The 19,325-nt window shown below is 36.3% G+C and overlaps 1 protein-coding gene across 1 annotated transcript in view; it reads left to right on the top strand.

Moving 5' to 3' along the window:
• The window catches only part of NT5DC1 (5'-nucleotidase domain containing 1), a 126,182-nt gene that overhangs the window by 73,084 nt on the left and 33,773 nt on the right, over positions 1–19,325 (top strand). The window contains exons 7-8 of the mRNA XM_066547096.1: positions 8,420–8,594; positions 13,073–13,170. Coding sequence (XP_066403193.1) covers positions 8,420–8,594; positions 13,073–13,170 — 273 coding nt within the window. The remainder of the gene's footprint in view (positions 1–8,419; positions 8,595–13,072; positions 13,171–19,325) is intronic.

Genomic DNA, 19,325 nt, shown 5'->3' with positions numbered 1-19,325 from the left:
TCGGATGTCTTTACCAGGGGATGTATTTTAAAGGTATGTGAATTGACAACAGAGTTTAACAGGTATCTATTGAAGTATGAAAAATTTCTTGGGAAAGTTGGTGTTGAGAGCAAATAGTTGTAATGTATGTAGAAGAAAAATCTCAAATATACTTCTATGGCAAGTTTGTATGAAAAATATGTGTATAAGGATCAATAACTTCAGCAGTCTAAGTATAGGTGAAGATGGAGATTTCCAGAATTTTTATGGTAATTTCCCACTGATAAGGTGTCTTCCTGTAAGTATTAATACCATGGTAATACTTACATAACAAATCATCCATGTAAATCTTTAACAGGAGGAAAAAATGTGGGTTGTGTTGCCTCGAGCAATCACTCTGCCAGCTTTCAGTCTTTTACTTCCAAGCATAAATAAGTGTGTTGCATAAATTCTATCAGAAGACATTCTTGACAATGGAACAAAGCAGATTTTTCCACCTGCAGATTGTTCACTTTAATTGTTCACACAGTGCAGTAGAGAGGATCTGGGCAATCAGACTAATTTAGCTAAATGTTTGTCCAGCAAAGGATAGTTACTTCTGCACAAGTTTAGTGTTTAGCCCATGGGTTGTGAGAGTGTCATCAGAAACTGATTGGTTTCATAGAGTTTGATAAATCTGGTCTGTTATGCTTCTAACTAGCATGGTAATGTAAAGCAAGGAAGTGAATTCTTTGGAGAAATAAATAATTTTCTCTAAAATATAGCAACAGATCCTGTCCTACGTCCAAAGTACATCCTTCCTGCTTTGTAGTGCATTGAGGAAACATTGCTACAAATAAATATAAATTGATATAAATATTAACATAAAAGCAGAAGGAAAAGAAAAAACAAGGAAAGAAAGAAATACTCTCTCCAAGACTTGTGTATATAAAACTATAGAAGGTCATTCAAACTACCTACATCAAGACAATGTCCTTTACAAGTGTCATGTGTCAGCAGTCATGGTGAAGTCAGGCTGCAGACTTTGCCACATATCCTTGCTTCTCATAACTTCTTTTATTTGTGTTCTTACCCTTTTCTAAAGGAAGAGATTTGCAAGCTTGGGATGAGATGATGCAAGGACTGCAGAGTGGGGCTTACTCTGGCTGTGGGAGCAGTTAAATCAGCCATTTGGGAACACCAGCAAGAACAGAAAATATATGAGAATAGCCTGGATTTCTCTTTCAGTGTCCATGGACCTCAGTAAGAAGTAGCAATAACGCTAGATGCAAAAGCCATGCCAGCATCTGGCTGTCACATTGAGTCTTGATTGTTCTGCATCTAGAACACTTCTGATGCGGTGGAAGATGAGACAGAGCTAGCAAGCAGGAGGGTGAAGATTAGGGGCAGACTGAAAGGGGTTCTTCCTGATAGGAAATGGTGGGGAGTGTCAGGAAATGGTACTTTTTAAGCTTGCTTGAAAAGTTTTTGGGGAAAAGTTGTTGACAAGCTATGTTTTCAAGAAATGATATAGCCTCACCTTGAAGCTGACTTTGATTAGAGCCAGCCCTTAAACCTTGCACAGACTTGAGGTTCTGGGTTGTCCATCAGAGGTCTTTGGTTCTACTCCCTGCTACACAGGGAGAAGAAGGGGGTGATGTTCAGCTAAGAAATGTCAGAGCAGTAATAGCTTCTAATTTAGACATTAGGACTTCCCTTTAAATATAGCTAAAGGTCCTGTGCTATCCTGACTGCCTTTGTCATGGGAACCTCAATTCAGAAAGGGAGAGTGGCGGTTCCTGCCTTATAATATTAAGCCAGAAGAAACAACATCTGCTCTTAGCTTCCTTAGGAAAATTTTTAGTCAATCAGACCCTTTTTCGTTGGAGACCTATCTTTAGCTACCAAAGCATTTTAAATCTTGCAGTAAATTTCTCATAGGCCACAGGAGTAGAAAATAAGTAGAAGAGGAAATGACCCATGAAATATTTGCAGAGGTGCTGTTTTGTGTGTGTTCTGCTAAAATGTTTCCTTCAGTGTATTAAGTGTTTATATAGCACTGCAGCCACTATTAATCCAAGTAGTCATGTTTTTCCTAGCCCCCCACGGACCCTTACCTTATGGTCACCCCCTTGAAATTAATCAAAGCAAGCACAGAGTTGTCATCACTGGAAAATAGTTTGTTATTTTAGAAAGTGTGATCTATTTCTGCCTGATCAGAGTTGGATGTTGCTAAAAATATTGAGAATGTTAATGTTATGGGGGCGGTAAACATCTTTGACAGATATACAGGCAAAAGAGGCAAATGAAGACCCAGTTGATCCTGTAGTTCAACTGGTAATATGTGATTAGTTCAAAACTCAAGTGCCACATGCAGAGGGCTCACACTGTGATCATAAAAATACCTAATTTTCTGAGAACACAGGAGGAAAAGTTTTTTCTTTAATTTGATTTGACATCCTAATATATGTTCCCTATTTAAAACTGTGCATTATTAATAGAATGAAACCTATCCTTATTACTGGTTTGATTTTTATTTCTCCTCATATTTCCTACCTCCTCTCTTCTGTCTGATTTTCAGGCTTTTTTTTTCCTTTTTCTGTCACATTTCTGTTTCCTTTGTATATGCAGGAGCAGCTTGAAAGATACTGGTGTGTAAGCAGCTACTCATATATCTGGCACATAAGCTAGTTCTTAGCTACAACAAGCAGAGATTCATCGGGTTGCAAAGTTCAGCTTTGTGACAGGCAGAAACTCACTGAGGTGTTATTCTGAATTTCTGGTCTCCACTGGCCAATTCACCCATGCTCCTTTCCCCCCTCTCTTTTATCATAGAAATGCTGCTTCACTCTTTTTTTCAGGTGAGAATGAGAGATTTGGTACCATAATATTAAAATCTCCTTTGTCTCCAAACTTAGTATCCTCTTTTTATGTCTGCTCCTAATAAATGAAGAAATGTAAATAGCTGTTGCTCTTCCTGCCTGAACTGGAACAGGATGTTTAACCCTTTGGCCTTTTCAGAAATGGCACTGTGTTTCTAAAGAATTTCTCAATCTTTCTAAAGAATTGAGACAACTGTAGAAAACATGAAAGTTCAAAATATTTGATATCTGTCACTCTTCATTTTTGCTCTTATGACATTTGCCTCTTCCTAACCTCCTGTCTTCCAGGACTGTCATCCTTTTATTCTGTTTTTAAAAGTTTTTATCTCCTGGGGGAAGGAGAGGATGATTTATCTCTTCCTGCTGCTCTCTGTTCCTGATATCTGCCTCATCCCAGGCCTCCAGAATGTAACCATATTTTGTCATTCCTGCATCACCATTATTTTTTATCTTGCTTTATGTAAACATTTCCTTCCCTCTGTCTCTCATTTTGCTTCTGCTGCTCCTACTAGAACACACTTCAGCTTAAATAAAAGGCAGTAAAAGACAACTTGCCTAATGTAATTTTAACCATCACCCCCTTTCTCTTCTACTTGCTTTCATTAGATGAAATTTAAGTTCTTTTTCAGAATCCTCTGTGATGAAGTTACTTTTCTTGTGTTTCTGTTGAATGTTTATGATAGTTGTTGTATTAGTTTATTTAGACAGGAGAGGAAGACAGCAACAATGGTCAAAGTGTCTCTGTTCACTCTAAAAACGTGAAGTGCTGTAAGGCCACAGTGCATAGGAATATACAGTGAATATTTTGTCTGTATCATCGCTGATTGTAACATTTATTGCAGCTCTGCTCTGTTAATCAAATGAATAACTGTTATCTGCAAGCCAGCATTAAGACAAAAATTAGGGAAGAACTAGAAGTTCTTTCTCATAGCAGAGCTGCAGAGAATTTGGTTATGTGTATAAATAGCTAAGCTATCATATTGCCTTTGAATTTAAAAGAGAGAAAAGTCACATTTCCAAATACTGCTTTCATTGTAAGAGATTGTTAGTTGTTAAAGCCATTAAATACAAGCTACAAATTGGTAGTGTAAAGTTTATTTTTCTTGGTTGAATTCTAGTGGTTTTTTTTAGCCTCATACTTTTCTGCTTAGCTAAATTGTATAAATAGCAGATAAATTATTTTTAATTTAATCAAGTAAGTTCCCCTCAGAAGCAGTGACAATACTGAGAAATACACTGTTCCTGTGTTTTAGTTCTGGACTAAGACCTTGCCAGAAAGGTGCCCCTTGAACATTTGCCCACTTTATAATCCAAATAGCAGTTAAGGGATGAAAACTGCAGTGTTCTGGCAGTGCAGATTTACTGGCATTGAATCCAAATGAATCCAGGGCCAGGTGTGTGTGAACTGATCCTGCTGGGAGAAGCAGTGTAATGCAGAGCACAAGAGAAATGCAGAATTTATTTTTTTTTTTTCCACAAATATCAAACTGCATAGTTCAATAAAGTAATTTTGTGACTGTAGTAGAGGAGGGTCATTGGCTTAAGGACTGGATTATTATCTGTGCTGGAAGACACGACAAGCATTGTGCAGCCTCTCTCTGAGTATGGTCTGGGGGTTCTGCATTTCCAGCATTTCCAGCCACAAAATTCCCATCACACTTGCTATCACAGCTCTCACACAGTTAAATTACAAGTCAACACAATGTCAGATAAATGTCAGATTAAAAATCAGATTAACTTTCAAATTAAAATGTCAGATAAAACAAGAAAAAATGAACTCCAAACTGGACACAAAAGGAACCTCTGATAATATAGACAGAGGAAATGATATTGCTTTGAAAATACACCAGGATGTTGATCTGATAAGAGGCTCTGGCAGGACCTTCATATGTGGTGGTTCTAGACAATTCATTTTAATTGCTTCTATTTCCAGCTTCAGTTTAAAATGTATAATTTTTTCCTGAAAGGATACTTTTATTTTTCTGAAAGGATACCTTCTGAAAGGTGGACTGCAAAAGCAATAATTATTTCTGAAAGTGTATTTGGAAAATTATTATAAATCCCTTCAGAGTCTAGTTGCTAATTTGCTAAAGCAGGCTGTATTTCAGAGATTTGAGATAAACTTCATGTTGTTTAATAACAGGAATGGAGATTGAAAAAATTGCATTTGTTCCATGGTGACATATACATAATACATTCCAAGGTTGTGTATGAAATGCTTAGATTTCCTCCTCCACATCATTGGATTAAGTTTTCTCATAAAATGATAGGGGGTAAATATGTTAATTGTTATGTCAATTGTCACGGGCTTCTTGTTTTGAATTTATTAAATACTTCTTTTTGTTTTGTGTAAGTGTTCACACTGCCAAAAAGCCAGAGGTTACTAATGAAGGCTTTGGCATGCTTGAAGGTAACTGAAAACAACAGAGAATTTGAGGTGAAAGTTGGGACAGTTGTTTTGTGAATGTTTTGCTTTCCTTGATTTGTGGGTATGTATTAATATATGTCAATGTCCATATAGCTGTATGTTAAGTGATATTCATAAAACAAAGAGGAAAAAAAGTAGAGCTTTTATTTTAGGCAATGTACAGATAACAAACCATCAGTTGTAGATCTGGCAGTGACCACAAGTCCCCCACTTTGATACACAGAATTTGTGGACCAACAAAACTTTCCTAAAGTTTGCTTATATTTCCATTTATGAGAGTATTTTCCAATTTGGATGGTCCATAAGCATTGTCAGGGAGGTTGTACAGGCTAGAGAAATTTCTTATTTCTCCAGAACAGTGTTACTCTGATGAACTACTTTGTTTTTCAAGAATTGAGCTGTATGACAGTTGCATAAGCACTCATTTTTGCTTTCCTCTGTTGTCTCTGATAAAATTATTTCTTTTCTGATTTCTCACTGGTGCTTTGTTTAATAGAGTATTCTTCATATTTTTATTGTTTGTTTGCTTTAGTAAAACACAGTAAAACCTATGCCATAATGGGGAAAATGGCTTTATTGGTCATTAAGAAATCATTCCATTTGATTTTGAAGGCTTGACACAATGCTATTTCTCCATCACATGTTGAAGCTTCCACAATTCTTTCTGCCAACAAGGTGCCTGTGTCTCTGCTATACTCATAAAAATTGGCTCCTGCCCTGGGTTAATGAGCAAGTTTTTTGGCTTTTATGTGGCTTTCAATCAAATCTGGCAAGATTTGATTAAACTCATTTACAGGTATGAGTTTGTATTCCACCAAACTGTCTTCACCAGATACAATAGTATGTTAGGAATTAAGTCAAACTCTTCTTTCCTGGACCATGCTGGTCTAATTACAGTAGAGTATGCTTTAATGAGGATTCTTCTGAGCTGCCTCTGTCTGATATGGCAAACAGCCCAGAGGCAAATGTCAGATCTCAGTGTCAAGAACTGATTCATTGCTTGTCTGCAATTAACAGCTGGGCTTCAGGGTCTAGATAGAAAGCTGGAATAAGACTCTCTTTCAGCTCATATATTGAACCCAGAGTTGTTGGCCTTTTCCAATGCAGATGTAGCTCAAAGGCCAAGTATAATGGATTTGTCACATAGAAGATACTGCACAGATTATGGAGAGATAAGACAGTTTTGATTAAATTAACTCAAAGGCTTTAAATTGCACATCAAATAATGGTCACAGACAGTAGAAGGGATTTCATAAGGACAGAAAAACATAGAGCATCCAGGAGTAAAACAGATCTTTTCATCTGAGAGTGATAAGAGTGATAGGTCACTGGTTATATAAATGAACTTTGCCATCTTTATTTTAATTGTTTGTACCTGTAGGAGCTAGTGCTAAGCCTGCTTTGTTTGTGTGTGCCCCTTCCTTCTCATCTAATGTTGCGCACTTTCCAAAACATAAAAATAAAAATTGTCATAGGATAGTATATGAAATATTATTGCTAGTTATAATATGGAGAAAAAAAAATGCAGATTCTGCTCCTAGAAATGATTGCTTATCCCAAACAATATTCATGCCTCAGGAAAGAAGGAGGGAAAACACAACAGGAAACCTTCTTTCATAAATCTGCTTTGTTTAATCAAAAATATCATTGTTCTTGGCTAGCTCTCAAGGCAAATGTCATGGCATCCCATAATGCTGGCTGCAGGAGCAGGCTTGTATCCCTGGTAGACACTGTTACACAGCCTGACCTAAATACAGCAAAGGGCTGGAAGAGTGGCCTGGTTGTGAGTTGGGAGATTTTGTTTGAGAGACTCTTCTCAGATATACCAGTCTACTTTTTTGGAAGAAATCTGCCAAGTTGTAGTACAGAATAATACATTTTTTTGCCTCCTGTCTAATTCCAGGGATAACAGCCAATTTGAATCTTCTTTTGGAAGACTTTTGTTCCCTGCCATCTGTAGATGTTTGAATGTGTAGTGTATGGAACAATGTTTAGCACCCAGCATCTTTCTGTCTTTCTTTGATACTGCTCTTTCAAACATGCATGTTCTCTTCCATTAAATAGCTAAAGTTCAAGTGGTTTAAATCTTATTTTTTCAAACTAGAGAACAGCATTACTCACATACCAGAAGGCTAAGTAATGTCTGGGATTTATTAAATCATTCAGCAAAGTTGACCACAGACAGTTGCATATAGAACAAGTGCTGGAAGAAAAATAATCTATGATGATGTTCATTATAATATAACACACACAGACTGAGAGCCAAATACTTTGTATAATTTCTGTCTCTACAATTATTATATTTCTTTTTAAACCTTTAACTAGCTTGACAATTTTGGTTACAGAGGGTTTGAGCACAGAAGAAATACATAGGGAAATTTAATGTTAATTTGACATTTTGGTAAAGCTGCTATGGGCTATAACAAGATGAATATTTATTGGTGACTTTATGAATAGGTAACTTTTACTGCCAAGTTAGTGTTGTTCCACACTCTTTAAAATCTTACATTCCAAGTGTATTTGCAAAATTCTATTGCTGTTTTATTTGGCAAAAAGAACATTATTGAAGCTGAATAGGGCAGGTTTTTATATCTGTTCCTAGTATTCCAAATACCTGCAAGACTTTGCAGTTGATCAACCTTTCATAGATAAAGTGCTACTTGAGAAAAATGCGAAAATAATAAAATGGATGTTACTGATCAGTCAATGCTAATGTAAAGTGTCAGGAATAAGTGAACAGGTGTTCTTTGGAATTTTAGGCCCTTACTACTCTCTAAACATTTAGCTCATTTTACAATCACAAACTGAGTATCCAAAAATTGAGCAAAGGTGAAAAGAAATAATTATTTCCTGCATGAAACTATAATCTGAAATTTCTTTGCTACTAACTATTACAAGCAAAAGATCATGAAACAAAATAATTATGAAAATTCCACAATAAAAAAGTCATGCAATCTTATTTCTGCTACAGTGAATCTTCTTGGTTTGTTTGGGGGTTTTGGTTTCTATTATATTACAGCCCAGAGAAAATGTTAAACTTTGCTTTGCCTTATTTTAATTCTGTTGTTTGCACATAAAACGATATTTGTTGTGTGGATTAAGTGGTTTGTGAGCAGGATTGGATAACATAATTATGTTTTCATTTTTTTAGAAGACTGTGGGATGTATTTCCCAGAAGTGAAAAATCATCCAGACAAATATTTACAAAGATGTCCAGAGTCTGTAAAAAAGTGGCTGAAACAACTGAAGAATGCTGGGAAGATTCTGCTGTTAATTACCAGTTCTCACAGTGACTACTGCAGGCTTCTGTGTGAACATGTTCTTGGGTAAGTGCAAAGTCCATTTCAAATTATATCTAACCAACAGCAACTGGAGATAAGCCTGAGTTATTGGTAAGCTAATTTGAGTTTTATTTATGTATGGTGAATTATTTGGTTCCGAGTTTTCTGATGGGCCCCTCTCTAGTAGAGTGTTACAAGAGACAAAGTAGTCCATCTGTGAGCCTGTGAGCTGTATCTGACCCACAGCACACTTACAACCTGCATCCTTTTGGAGGCATCATGATGGGATTGAAGATGCCAGGGAATTATCTTTCAGGCCAATATCCTATGTACCATCTGATTCCTAATTTTATTGTAAACTTTTGCTAGACTGTCTTATTTAAGCCACTTCTTTTCTTGCTTCTCCAGCAGTGAGTGCAACTAGTAGTACTATTACATTTCCTCGCAGTAAATTTGCAGGAAAATCTTACCAATACTTTTTCCCATTAGTGGTTTTCAAAAGATGGCTGCACACTAGAAATGTGCTCCTTCACAGCAGAAAAGATAAAGCAGGCAGTTTATTGCACTTGGCAACTGGTGGAGGTTGCAGTTGCTGATCACAATAGCTGTTTATAGCATAACGTTAAGAACATGGCTGGTCAAGTCAAATTCAGTGAAATTCAGCAGAACTATCACTTACCTAGAAAATAAATTAATCAGTGATGCAAATAGTGAGGTGACAGAGTGAGACTGTTTATTTATTATTAATCCAAGAAATAAAGTAGTTCAGTGTGACCCTGCCTTGGCTATCAGGATATGCCAGGAAACAGCAGAATGAATACAGCAACACTGTAAGAAAACCACAGGTAAGGTAAAAGACAGTGCTACCTTCCAAAACCAGTCCTGCCAGTGTGACTTCTCTTTTGTACTCTCTAGGCTAAATGCTAAAACGAAGCATCAACCATACCAGTTCTCACTGCTTTGCATGAACATTATACTTGCTCGTTTGAGGGACAAATCTACCTCCTGACAAAAAGCAATTCTCCTTTATGAGCAAGATGTCTGTGAATTAACTCTTTTGTGTAAATCTGTCTAGTTATTTCCTGAATGAAAATTTGGTATAAAAGTACATTCTTGGCTGCATACAAAGATTTTGGCTTTCTGTTCCTTGGTGAATAGAGTTCAGCTGTTGAAGGTAGCTGTAGAAATCCTGCTGGAAGACAGTAAGCAAGATATCAGAAATGATCAGTTGCCTTTCAAAACACCAAAAAAAGATATCCTGCTAGAAGGATACTGTGTCACTTTCTTTTCCACAAAAGTGTAGATTGTTCTATGGTATTTATTACAATCATATTTTCCAGTGATTCATGCAGTGTGGCTTCCAAGTAGCATTTGGAGAACTGAGTACTCCACTGTCCATTAGACTTTAGTGAAGTGGGGTTATTTTCCTGAAAATCTAAACTTTTTAGTGGTTTTGTTTGTTCCTATGCCTCTCATATGAGACATAAAGACTCTTCATACCTGTGCTACTTTTTGCTGTACTGGAATATAATTTAGGTTCACCTTTATTATCTCTGCCCTTAACTTTATTTGACCAGGCTAACCGGTTTTTATTCTTGACATCAACACTGCATTTTATTCTTGATATCAACACTTACAAATTGCACCTACATAATCCTTTATTAATTTCTATTCCTACTCCTTTCAGTTAATCAATATGATACTGAGAAGCCAAAAATTGTATAGTATGAAATAAAAAAACCCATAATGATAAATATGAAAAACAGAGATGCATGTAAAGTTTTAGCCTCTTACTACTAATATCCTTACCTTGTAACAGTTTCCTTTTTTGCACTTTATTAAAGAAGCTCCTTTTTGGCAAAGAAATTATTGTCTTCATAAAACCTGTGCTGGGAAATTCATGCTTAAGTGTATCATTTACCATTTCATGAGCAAAATATCCCAATTGTGCTCATCTGACAAAATTGTCCTTAACTAGAACACATTTTGGTAGGGAGAGGAAGTATAAGAAAAAACTTCATTTTGGAATAAAATGACAACTATTTCCCAGCCAGAGCACAGACATACTGCTGGGATCAGTAAATAAGACATGTAAACCTTAAAAAGCAAGTGCCAATTCATTCATACAGCAGCATCATGGTGTGACTTTTCAGTCTTACCTACCACAAGGATGCTGCCCAGGTTAATTGAACCTTTAAGTGTTGGCAGGAGCACACCTCATGATGAGTCAATCATCACATAGTCACTGAAGTCAACTGTATTTCACTTTTTCAGGAATGTTAGCCACCTAAAAGTGAGGAACTTTTTGAAGCTGTTCATTTTGCTTCCCTCTGTGGTTAGTGGAGAGAAACCACTGGGCACTATCCTTGGCAATTCAGTCTGCATGGTAGAATTATGTCTGAAATAAGTGGGATGGATTACCTTTCAAGAATGTGGATGTTTCTCCACTGGCTCTGTCTGTGGTGTCAACCACTATCTGAATTCGGAGTGCAGTTTTTAGAAGGTGAAAGTTATGATACATGTGTAAGATACATCCTGCCCATTGTGCTATTTACTGTAACCACAGGCCACTGTACCAATCACAGGCAGCAAGTGGAACAGATTTGCTTTATGTATAGTGTTACATAATAATGTAACACAAAGTCTTTCATAGAAACAGTAGCTTTGTACATGAGATTGAATATATTGTTTCAAAAAAGGCCACAGATAACAGCATCTCCTCACACAAAGCAGTTTTTCAACAGAGTAATAAAAAGTTACCAATTCTTCTGAAAAGTCTGTTTGTTCTGTTTCATTTTCTTTAAACAAAGCACTTGCCACTTTTCCCACAAATCAGAGAATCACAGAGTCATTTAGGTTGGAAAAAACCTTTAAAATCATTGAGTCCAGGCATTAACCAAGCACCTCTGTGTTCTCCACTAACTCGTATCACCAAATGCCACATCCACACATTATTTGAGCACTTCCAGGGATGGTGGATCCACCAGTACCCCGGGCAGACTTTTCTGATACCTGACCACCCTTTCTGAGAAGAAATTTCTCATAATATCAAATCTAAACCTACTCTTGTACAACATGAGGGATATTCTTCTTATCCTCTCACTTATTAATTGTTCTTTGTTGTGCTCCTGAAATGCTTGCTTTGTTTTGCAAATTCAAGCTTAATTTACCTCTAGATGGATTATGTGCACCAGGTGCTAATTTGAAAAGTTTATCTCTGTTGATACTTTTCACCTGAGGACAGAAGAATCCAGCCTGTTGGCTCAGCATCTGGAATCTTCCACATGGAAGCAAATTTTAAAAACACATCATTGTGATATTTGATACTGGTACTTTTAAATAGGCAAAGGTTTCCATATGGTCACCAGTGGAGAAAAATTAGACAAAGCTAAAATTTCATTAGAGAAAGGAAATTTAAAGGGCTTTTATTTTAAGGCTGGAATGTAACTTTGAGCACAGCTCAAAAGCTGTCTCTCATAGGGAGAGCATTCAGTTTTTGATAAGATATCTCAGTCCCATGGAAGATCATGAATTATTTGAAAGTGATACAGTTAACTGGTTTACTTCCAGCAAACTTCCTCTACTGCTGATAGCATTTCAGTGCCTGTGTCCATCCTGGACTTGCCATCTGTGATTTCTTTGTTCCATTCAAGAGTATCCATCACTTTTTTGGATTTTGTAGGCAATGAAGTCACCTAAGCAATGAAATATTTCTATTAAAATAAAGTGTGTCATAGATGAGGAATGTTTTCTTACATACCATGCTGAAACATTCAAACCCATTTAAACTGATGGGATTTCCATAGTCTAGATAACAATCTGTATATATGAACCAAATGATCTTTGAAAAATCTATATTTAATTGTGGGATTCAGCAGGCAGATGAAGACTTGAAGCTGGTGGCTGTTTGTTTGTAGTCATATGTCCAGCCTCCCTGTAACCAGCAGGGATGTAGTGAGAGCAGCCAGCGGAATCTGAAGAAGGAATTCAGCTATCAAAATGGTGCTTCAGTTTTGGAATATGTGAAATTACACTCTAGTTTCCATTGGCTGTAAATTAGATCTCTGTTGTCTGCCAAGAGAGCATCTTAGGCCTATGCATATCTTCAGTGTGGATACCTACAAATAAGCACCTGTGTTTAAGTCTCTTCAGCCACTTCCTACCCCATCACTTCAGATTTTCTTCTTTGAAAAGAAAATCCCTCATTTAAAACTTTCAGTCCATGTCTATGCATATGTTGCCATCTCAGATTTAAAAAATGTCATCTGTTACATGTTCTCCTGAGATCAAGGAACATCTTTTTACAAATAATGAGTGTTCTCAAAGATAATTCACTGGGGGTTTGACTCTCTTTTGACAGCCTCAGGAAAAGAATGATAGACATTGAACAAGCATAGAAAAAAAAAGTGACAGAAGCAAGTACCTTAAAAAATACTCTGATATTTTCTTAAGTCTTAAAGAGTATTTCATGACATTTTAAGTAATTTGTTAGTTTAATTAATCACATGTACTTTACTTTTTAGGAATGATTTCGAAGAGTATTTTGACATTTTGGTCACAAATGCGTTGAAACCTGGTTTCTTCTCCCATACACCAAATCAAAGACCTTTCCGAACTCTTGGTAAGTGGCAGCTGTAAGTACCTTCTCATCTGCTTACTTCTATGGAAAAGAAAAAAAAGAAAGAAAATTAAGGCAACTGAACACTGGCAGTGGGCTGGGAAGTGGACTAAAATTCTGTTAAGACTGAGGAGCATTGAGAAATTAAAAATTACAGTGTTGAGGACAATTAAAAGGCAGAGCTGTGATAGTAATTGAAAATACATTGGGGTTCAGATATTTCATCATTAATGAAAAAGAAGCTCTATTGTGCTCACAGGGTTACGCAGAGAAAACAAAATTTAGTTCTGGGTAAAAACAAAGCAGAAATATTTAAAGAATTTAAAGGAAATTAGGAGAACTGTACAAATAAAATTGTAAAGCTGAAGGAAAGAATTTATGATGGATATCTGACAGCATTAAGTGTGTTTACTTTGGCTAAATAATGAGAGAGCAGGTGAAAAAGAAGCACCCCTGTATTCACTTAATTTAATTAAAACAATCTGAAGCACTTGGCAACGTTGTCCATTAGGTAATTAGGGTTGTAACACAGGAGGTTTATAAGAGCAATGTTCATTGAACTACAAATAACACTAAAATATTGCTGAAGACAGTTTACTTTTCCATATTTTGGTAAATACCTTTATGATTAAGTTACCTGAAAATTAATCTTATAGCCAAAATAACTTAAGTCAGCATACACTAAACCACAGTTGATCATTAATTTATGACAGGAAAGGCACCGTTCCAGCCCAAAAGAAATTTTGCTTGTGTAACTTCTACAGCAAGTCTGGAACAAGCAGCAAAAATACATATTGAAACTATATTTTAATGTTTCCCATATTTATATATGAAAATAAGAAGTATCCTAGGTGTGATTTTTAAAGGATTAGTTCAAATAGTTGCCAAGCTGACAATTTGAGAAAAAAGTCATCTCAGAAGGGAAATTGAAACTATTTGTATGAAAGGAGAAAGAGGAATAAAATCATAAAGGGGGAAAGAGGCTTAGTTCTGCAACCATTTGATTTAGTTTTGTATAAAGCAAATTGAAAATAAAATGTAATTCACTTAGGATTTCTTTTAAACAATCTGATTAGCCTGACTTCCTGAGGAAATCCTGCTGTGTCCCTGTGTCAGAAATCCAGCCAGCAGCTTTTGGACCTGTTGGACAGTTTCAATAAATTTAATAGACAGCCAAAAAGCTCCAGGATTCTTTGATGAGGGGGTTTTTTGGGTTTTTTTTGGTGCAAAAAGGGGCAAAATAGAGGGAGAAGACCAAGTTACTTTCTCTATTGATAATATGTAGCATTGGCATAATCACCACATTGAACTGTAGGGACGAGTTTTCATGAAGATGTTTCTTTCTCTGCTTTCAAACAGAAACAGCATTATCTGGAGTCCTCTTATTGACTTAGTGGTTTTCATTCAGTTTATATCCTGACAATGCAAAGGGGCTCAAATGTCAGTCAATCACTCATTATGTTAATACCTTATTAATGCAAAATAAAATGTAGTTTTTGTTCTGGACACTTCACTATCTAAATAGATGAAGCACACAAACATAACTAAAGTAATAATCAGATAAATAATTTGTTGAAACAACTAACCTGAGAGTGTATTTTTTTTCTTAATATGTTTGTATCCAAAGACAGTAACTGCTTTCTTCTGCAAGACCAACCACAACATTCACAGCAAAGACTTATACACTTAGGACAGATTTTTAGAGATATGTTTAAAAGTACTGTAGATCTTGTTTAAGACTACATGAAAGTTTAAACCATAAAATTAGGAGCATTTATATGTGAAAATTCCCAAAATATTAATACATTTCTATAATGTTTATTTTGCTGCCCCACCTCTGTGTTCCTCACAGCAGGTGAAACAGTATACAGTGAAGCTTCTAACACATTGACAGGGAGCAGTTTTCCAGTTTTCAGAATTTTTAAGGCTTTCTTTCATATCAGAACCACTGAAAATTCAAAATTGCAGTTTCTAGTTTCTTTCTTCCTGCTGGCACTACAGACTTCAGGCAGAAGAGTTTGGCCACTGTGTTGCAGATCAGGGGGACAAAATTTTCATATTTTTCCTTTGAAAAATTAAAAATCTGTAGGTGAAAATCATAGTAAATATTTTCTTAAAGCACAGAGACTAAACTTCTGCTAAGGTAATTTAGGGTAAAAATTGTTCTAGGAAGAAATGTGTTGGGAAGTAATGTGTTGTTTCTAGGAAGAAAATAAACTGAAGTAATTGCTTATCGTTGTTACCCATTTCTCCAGGTCTGAGTCTCAGCCATGTTCTTCCAACCATTAGGTCTGAGCTGCAATAAATTCCTAATGATACCTTTTTCATAGTGCTATAAATGGACTTAAGGATAAGGCACAAAATATGGAATGTGTTCTTAATTTCAAATTTCCCAAGTGTTGCATTGTGTGCTGGAGCTAAATATTATTTATCTGTAACAGGAATTCTGCTCCAGATTTTGAAGGAAAGGTTTTGAAGTTTACTAAAGAGAAGGATAAATTCTTTTCAGTGAATTAGTTCAAAAGGCAGTTGTATTCAGTAGGCATTTGAAGGAGAACGAAAACAGGACAAGATGACAAAGGAGACATTGTCTGGAAATGTGATATTGGGTAACAGCTCTGAAAAAGTGTTTTTTTCAGCAGACAAGTAATTTTAGAGCTAATCCATTTAGAAACCATGAAAAATTATTTTAATTGATCAATTAAAATTGCATCACTATTTCATTTTCAAGATGTACATCATTTAAAGCAACCAAAACGCTGTTTGAAAGCCTGAACAATTTATGTGACTGGGGCACTGAAAAGCACAATAATTATTTATTTAATTTTGCATCATTTTTTTCAAAGTACCATTCTGTTAAGTGAAGGAACAGTTTATTTGTATCTTTACAGATTTTAGGACAGCTACACTTATTTTGATCTGGCAAAACGGTTTTTATGATTAGGGGTAACTTATGTAGCAAATGATATATTTTGTGAAAACAGAGCTGCACATAAAAATACCCCCAGACTTTGCTACCATAATATAAATACTCCATAACTAACTTGTTATTCATGAGGTTGTATTTTCTTTTACATAGGGAAATTCTTCTCATGGTTCTTGAAAGTACTAATAATATCTTGAGCTACAAGACCTAAGGATCAAGTTGAAAGTGTTTGCGTAAATCCTATGTTGACAAGAAAGGATTTTCTTTGCTTTCAACAGCTACATCCAGCTTAAAATAATTTCTCATTTCCTGAAGGGCTTGAAGGAATATAAATAGAAAAGACAGTTGTGAATTGTATGATAATCTGCAATACATGAAGATTTCTGTAACATTTGACAACAGAGCTTTCCCTTTATCACATCACTTTTTAATGAATATCAAATTACTAGCCTGACTGCTAGTCCTGATCATTGCCAGATACATCCAAAATTATAATTGAAATGCTAAAGGTAACCCTTAATTCCCTGGAAGCCTTCTCTAAGTCTGTATTCACAGGGAAGTCTGCTTGGTCTTAAAGAAGGCTTATATATCTTTTATTTTCAGCTCAGGCACAGCTGTCTTTTCTGATCTGGTTTGTTTTTGTTTTGTTTTTTTTTTCCATAAATTGGAAATGTATTGCTGACTGTTCAGTGCCTGAATTTAAAACACACACTTAAAAACTTATGTATAGCCTCATGTGTATGTGTATGTATCTGTACGGCTGAAAACAATCCTACAGATGTAGTGCCAGTGAATACCACTTTCAAAGCCTGCTTTCAGTTACACTTCCAGGCTCTCTTCCTTCCTCCTGAACTCCAATTTCTGTCCATCTTAAGGTGCCTCTGCTGCAGAATGTAGCTTCCCATTTAAGAAACTTTCAGTCCTCTAATTTTTTATGGTTTTCTGGTAACTGCCATTTTAACAGTTCTGTGCAGAAGCTTCTTCTCCACCCTTCTAAAAATACAAGAAAATTCTACAAGCCGAAAGGACCAATTAGAAAGGAAAATATGGAGATGGGATATAAAACACCATGTCTCTGGTATGAAGACCATCTTTGGTTATTAGGGACTGCAAGACTTCAGAAGGTGGTGATCCCATGTCTGCTACTTGAGTTTTCTTTTGTGAACAACTGGGTTTGACTATGCCAGAGATGGGCTGGGGGATCCAGCTGGTGGGGACATGGGAGGAGGGAGGTAGAGTAAGAGCAGAGCAGGACATGGAAGCATAGAGAGGAAAGGGATTTCACACTGATGGGGTTTTCTGAATATCAGGTCTTGGCTTTTTGACTTCTACTGTTGCCTCAAGGAGGACTTTTGCAATAAGGCTAGTGTGTCAAAGATAGCTTAAAATGATGTACCCATGTCCTGGGCTGACTGGGGCTCCCAGCTGGCCCTCCAGCCAGAGCAGGGGATGCAGCACTGTCCTCCCACAGGTCTCAGAGCTCAGGAAGCCTTTTGCAGGGAAGCCCACAAAGGGCCTCATCTCTCAGGAGGCACAAGCAGAACAACAGCACCAGCAAATGGCACCTGTGTAATCTTTTCCTCCCCTGGCTCAGGGTGTTCCTTTATCTAATGCAGCTGTGCTTGTTGTCATTCTTCTGGAGATGGTGCCTCTTCAAATCAGTCTGTGTGGATATATTCTGTAACATGAGGCCACATAATAAATGCATTTTTGCTGGAAGCTTGTGACAGAGTACATGTAAAGAGTGCACTGGCTGCACACTGCATTATTCAAGAGCTATCAAGTCTATAACCACTTCCCATATCTCTTCTACAGGAAGATGCCTTTATATTGTTATAACATCCCACAGTGCCATGTGGCCCTTAAAAGCCATGCTACTCTTTTTTAAGGGAAATGCCATTTAGCAATTCTTTAAAGTGTATTGGCACTGTTTTTCATGTGATTTCCAGCTTTTTAGGAAAGAAAAAGGATTAAAACTAACAAGTAATGTTATTTTGTACTCTAGTTTTCAAAACTCAATCTTTTTGTACCTCACAGTACATGACATTAAGATTAAGAGTCTCTTAGTGCTCTAATATCAGAAACAGATTCTGTAATAAGCTGACAGCAGGAGGTCCACGATTGAAAGGGATAAAGCATCTTGTTCTGTACCCAAGCCACCACTGAGAAATAATTCCCTACTCTAATCTCAGCCAGGGATTTTCATTTTATCCATGATTTCTGAGAAAAAGGAGTTTCTTTTTAAGCAACTGCTTAGTACAGATGACTATATAGACTTAACTTCATATTCTGTGATAGAACCTGACTGTTTTTAATTTTTATAATGAGAAACCAAAAGGATTATGGAAGTACCTTATAAAGATGCTTCCTTCAGGTGACACCCTCTTTGGCAACATGATCAATGTCTGACTCCACTTTCTGAAAAGCAGGCTAGGACAGGCCTGGAGGGCTGACAGTGGAAGACGCATACAAAGAAATTTCATCTCATATACCAAGGTTTGTTTTCATACAAATATTCATAATCCACTGGAGAAGCTCAGAGATTATTTCAAAAAATCCACAATGTTAGGGTTCTTCGATGACTGTTTCACCTCCTATCCTTAGTTTAAATGATCTTAGTCTAAAACTATTCCACTTTGTGTACATCCTTTGCAAAGATATCAGCCACTCCAGATTTTTTTTCTTGACAGTGTAAACAGCTGTCTCAGAGACTACTGGTTTCCTGATATTATTTATGTCCTGTGGACAAACATTTCAAAAATCAACAGGTGTTACCTTGTAATCAAAGGGACTTACCAATCAATCTTTTTAAGGTTTGCTAGATGGTACCTGTACGTAGTTTAAAATCAACACTTTGGGAATCATTTGAGAACAGAGGTGATCATTTCCTATCATGTCCTCAATGTTTGTAATTAAGTCATGGGATACGTAAGATGAGAGTCATTAAACTGTCCTGATAGGTTAACAAACTCTTTTCTAACAGTTGAATTTTATTTCATTTTTGATAAACATAGTCTTAGTAGACGGTAACAGTTTGGATTTTGGGTTTTATGTGTTCAGAACAAAGTTCTGTAAATTTAAAACAGGTGCAAAAAGCAAAATAAAGTTGGGCCAGCACATGCTCACATCCTTTTGCAGAGCAGGTTGTTAAAGTCACAGGCTTCTTTCTTTCTGATAGTTTCCAAAGTCCTTGGCTACCATATTTGATGGTCTGTGCCTCATTAAAACAAAT

The sequence above is a fragment of the Molothrus aeneus genome, chromosome 3, assembly GCF_037042795.1.
Source record: "Molothrus aeneus isolate 106 chromosome 3, BPBGC_Maene_1.0, whole genome shotgun sequence".
NCBI classification, from domain to species: Eukaryota; Metazoa; Chordata; class Aves; order Passeriformes; family Icteridae; genus Molothrus; species Molothrus aeneus.
This window is presented reverse-complemented; position numbering and strand designations above follow the sequence as displayed.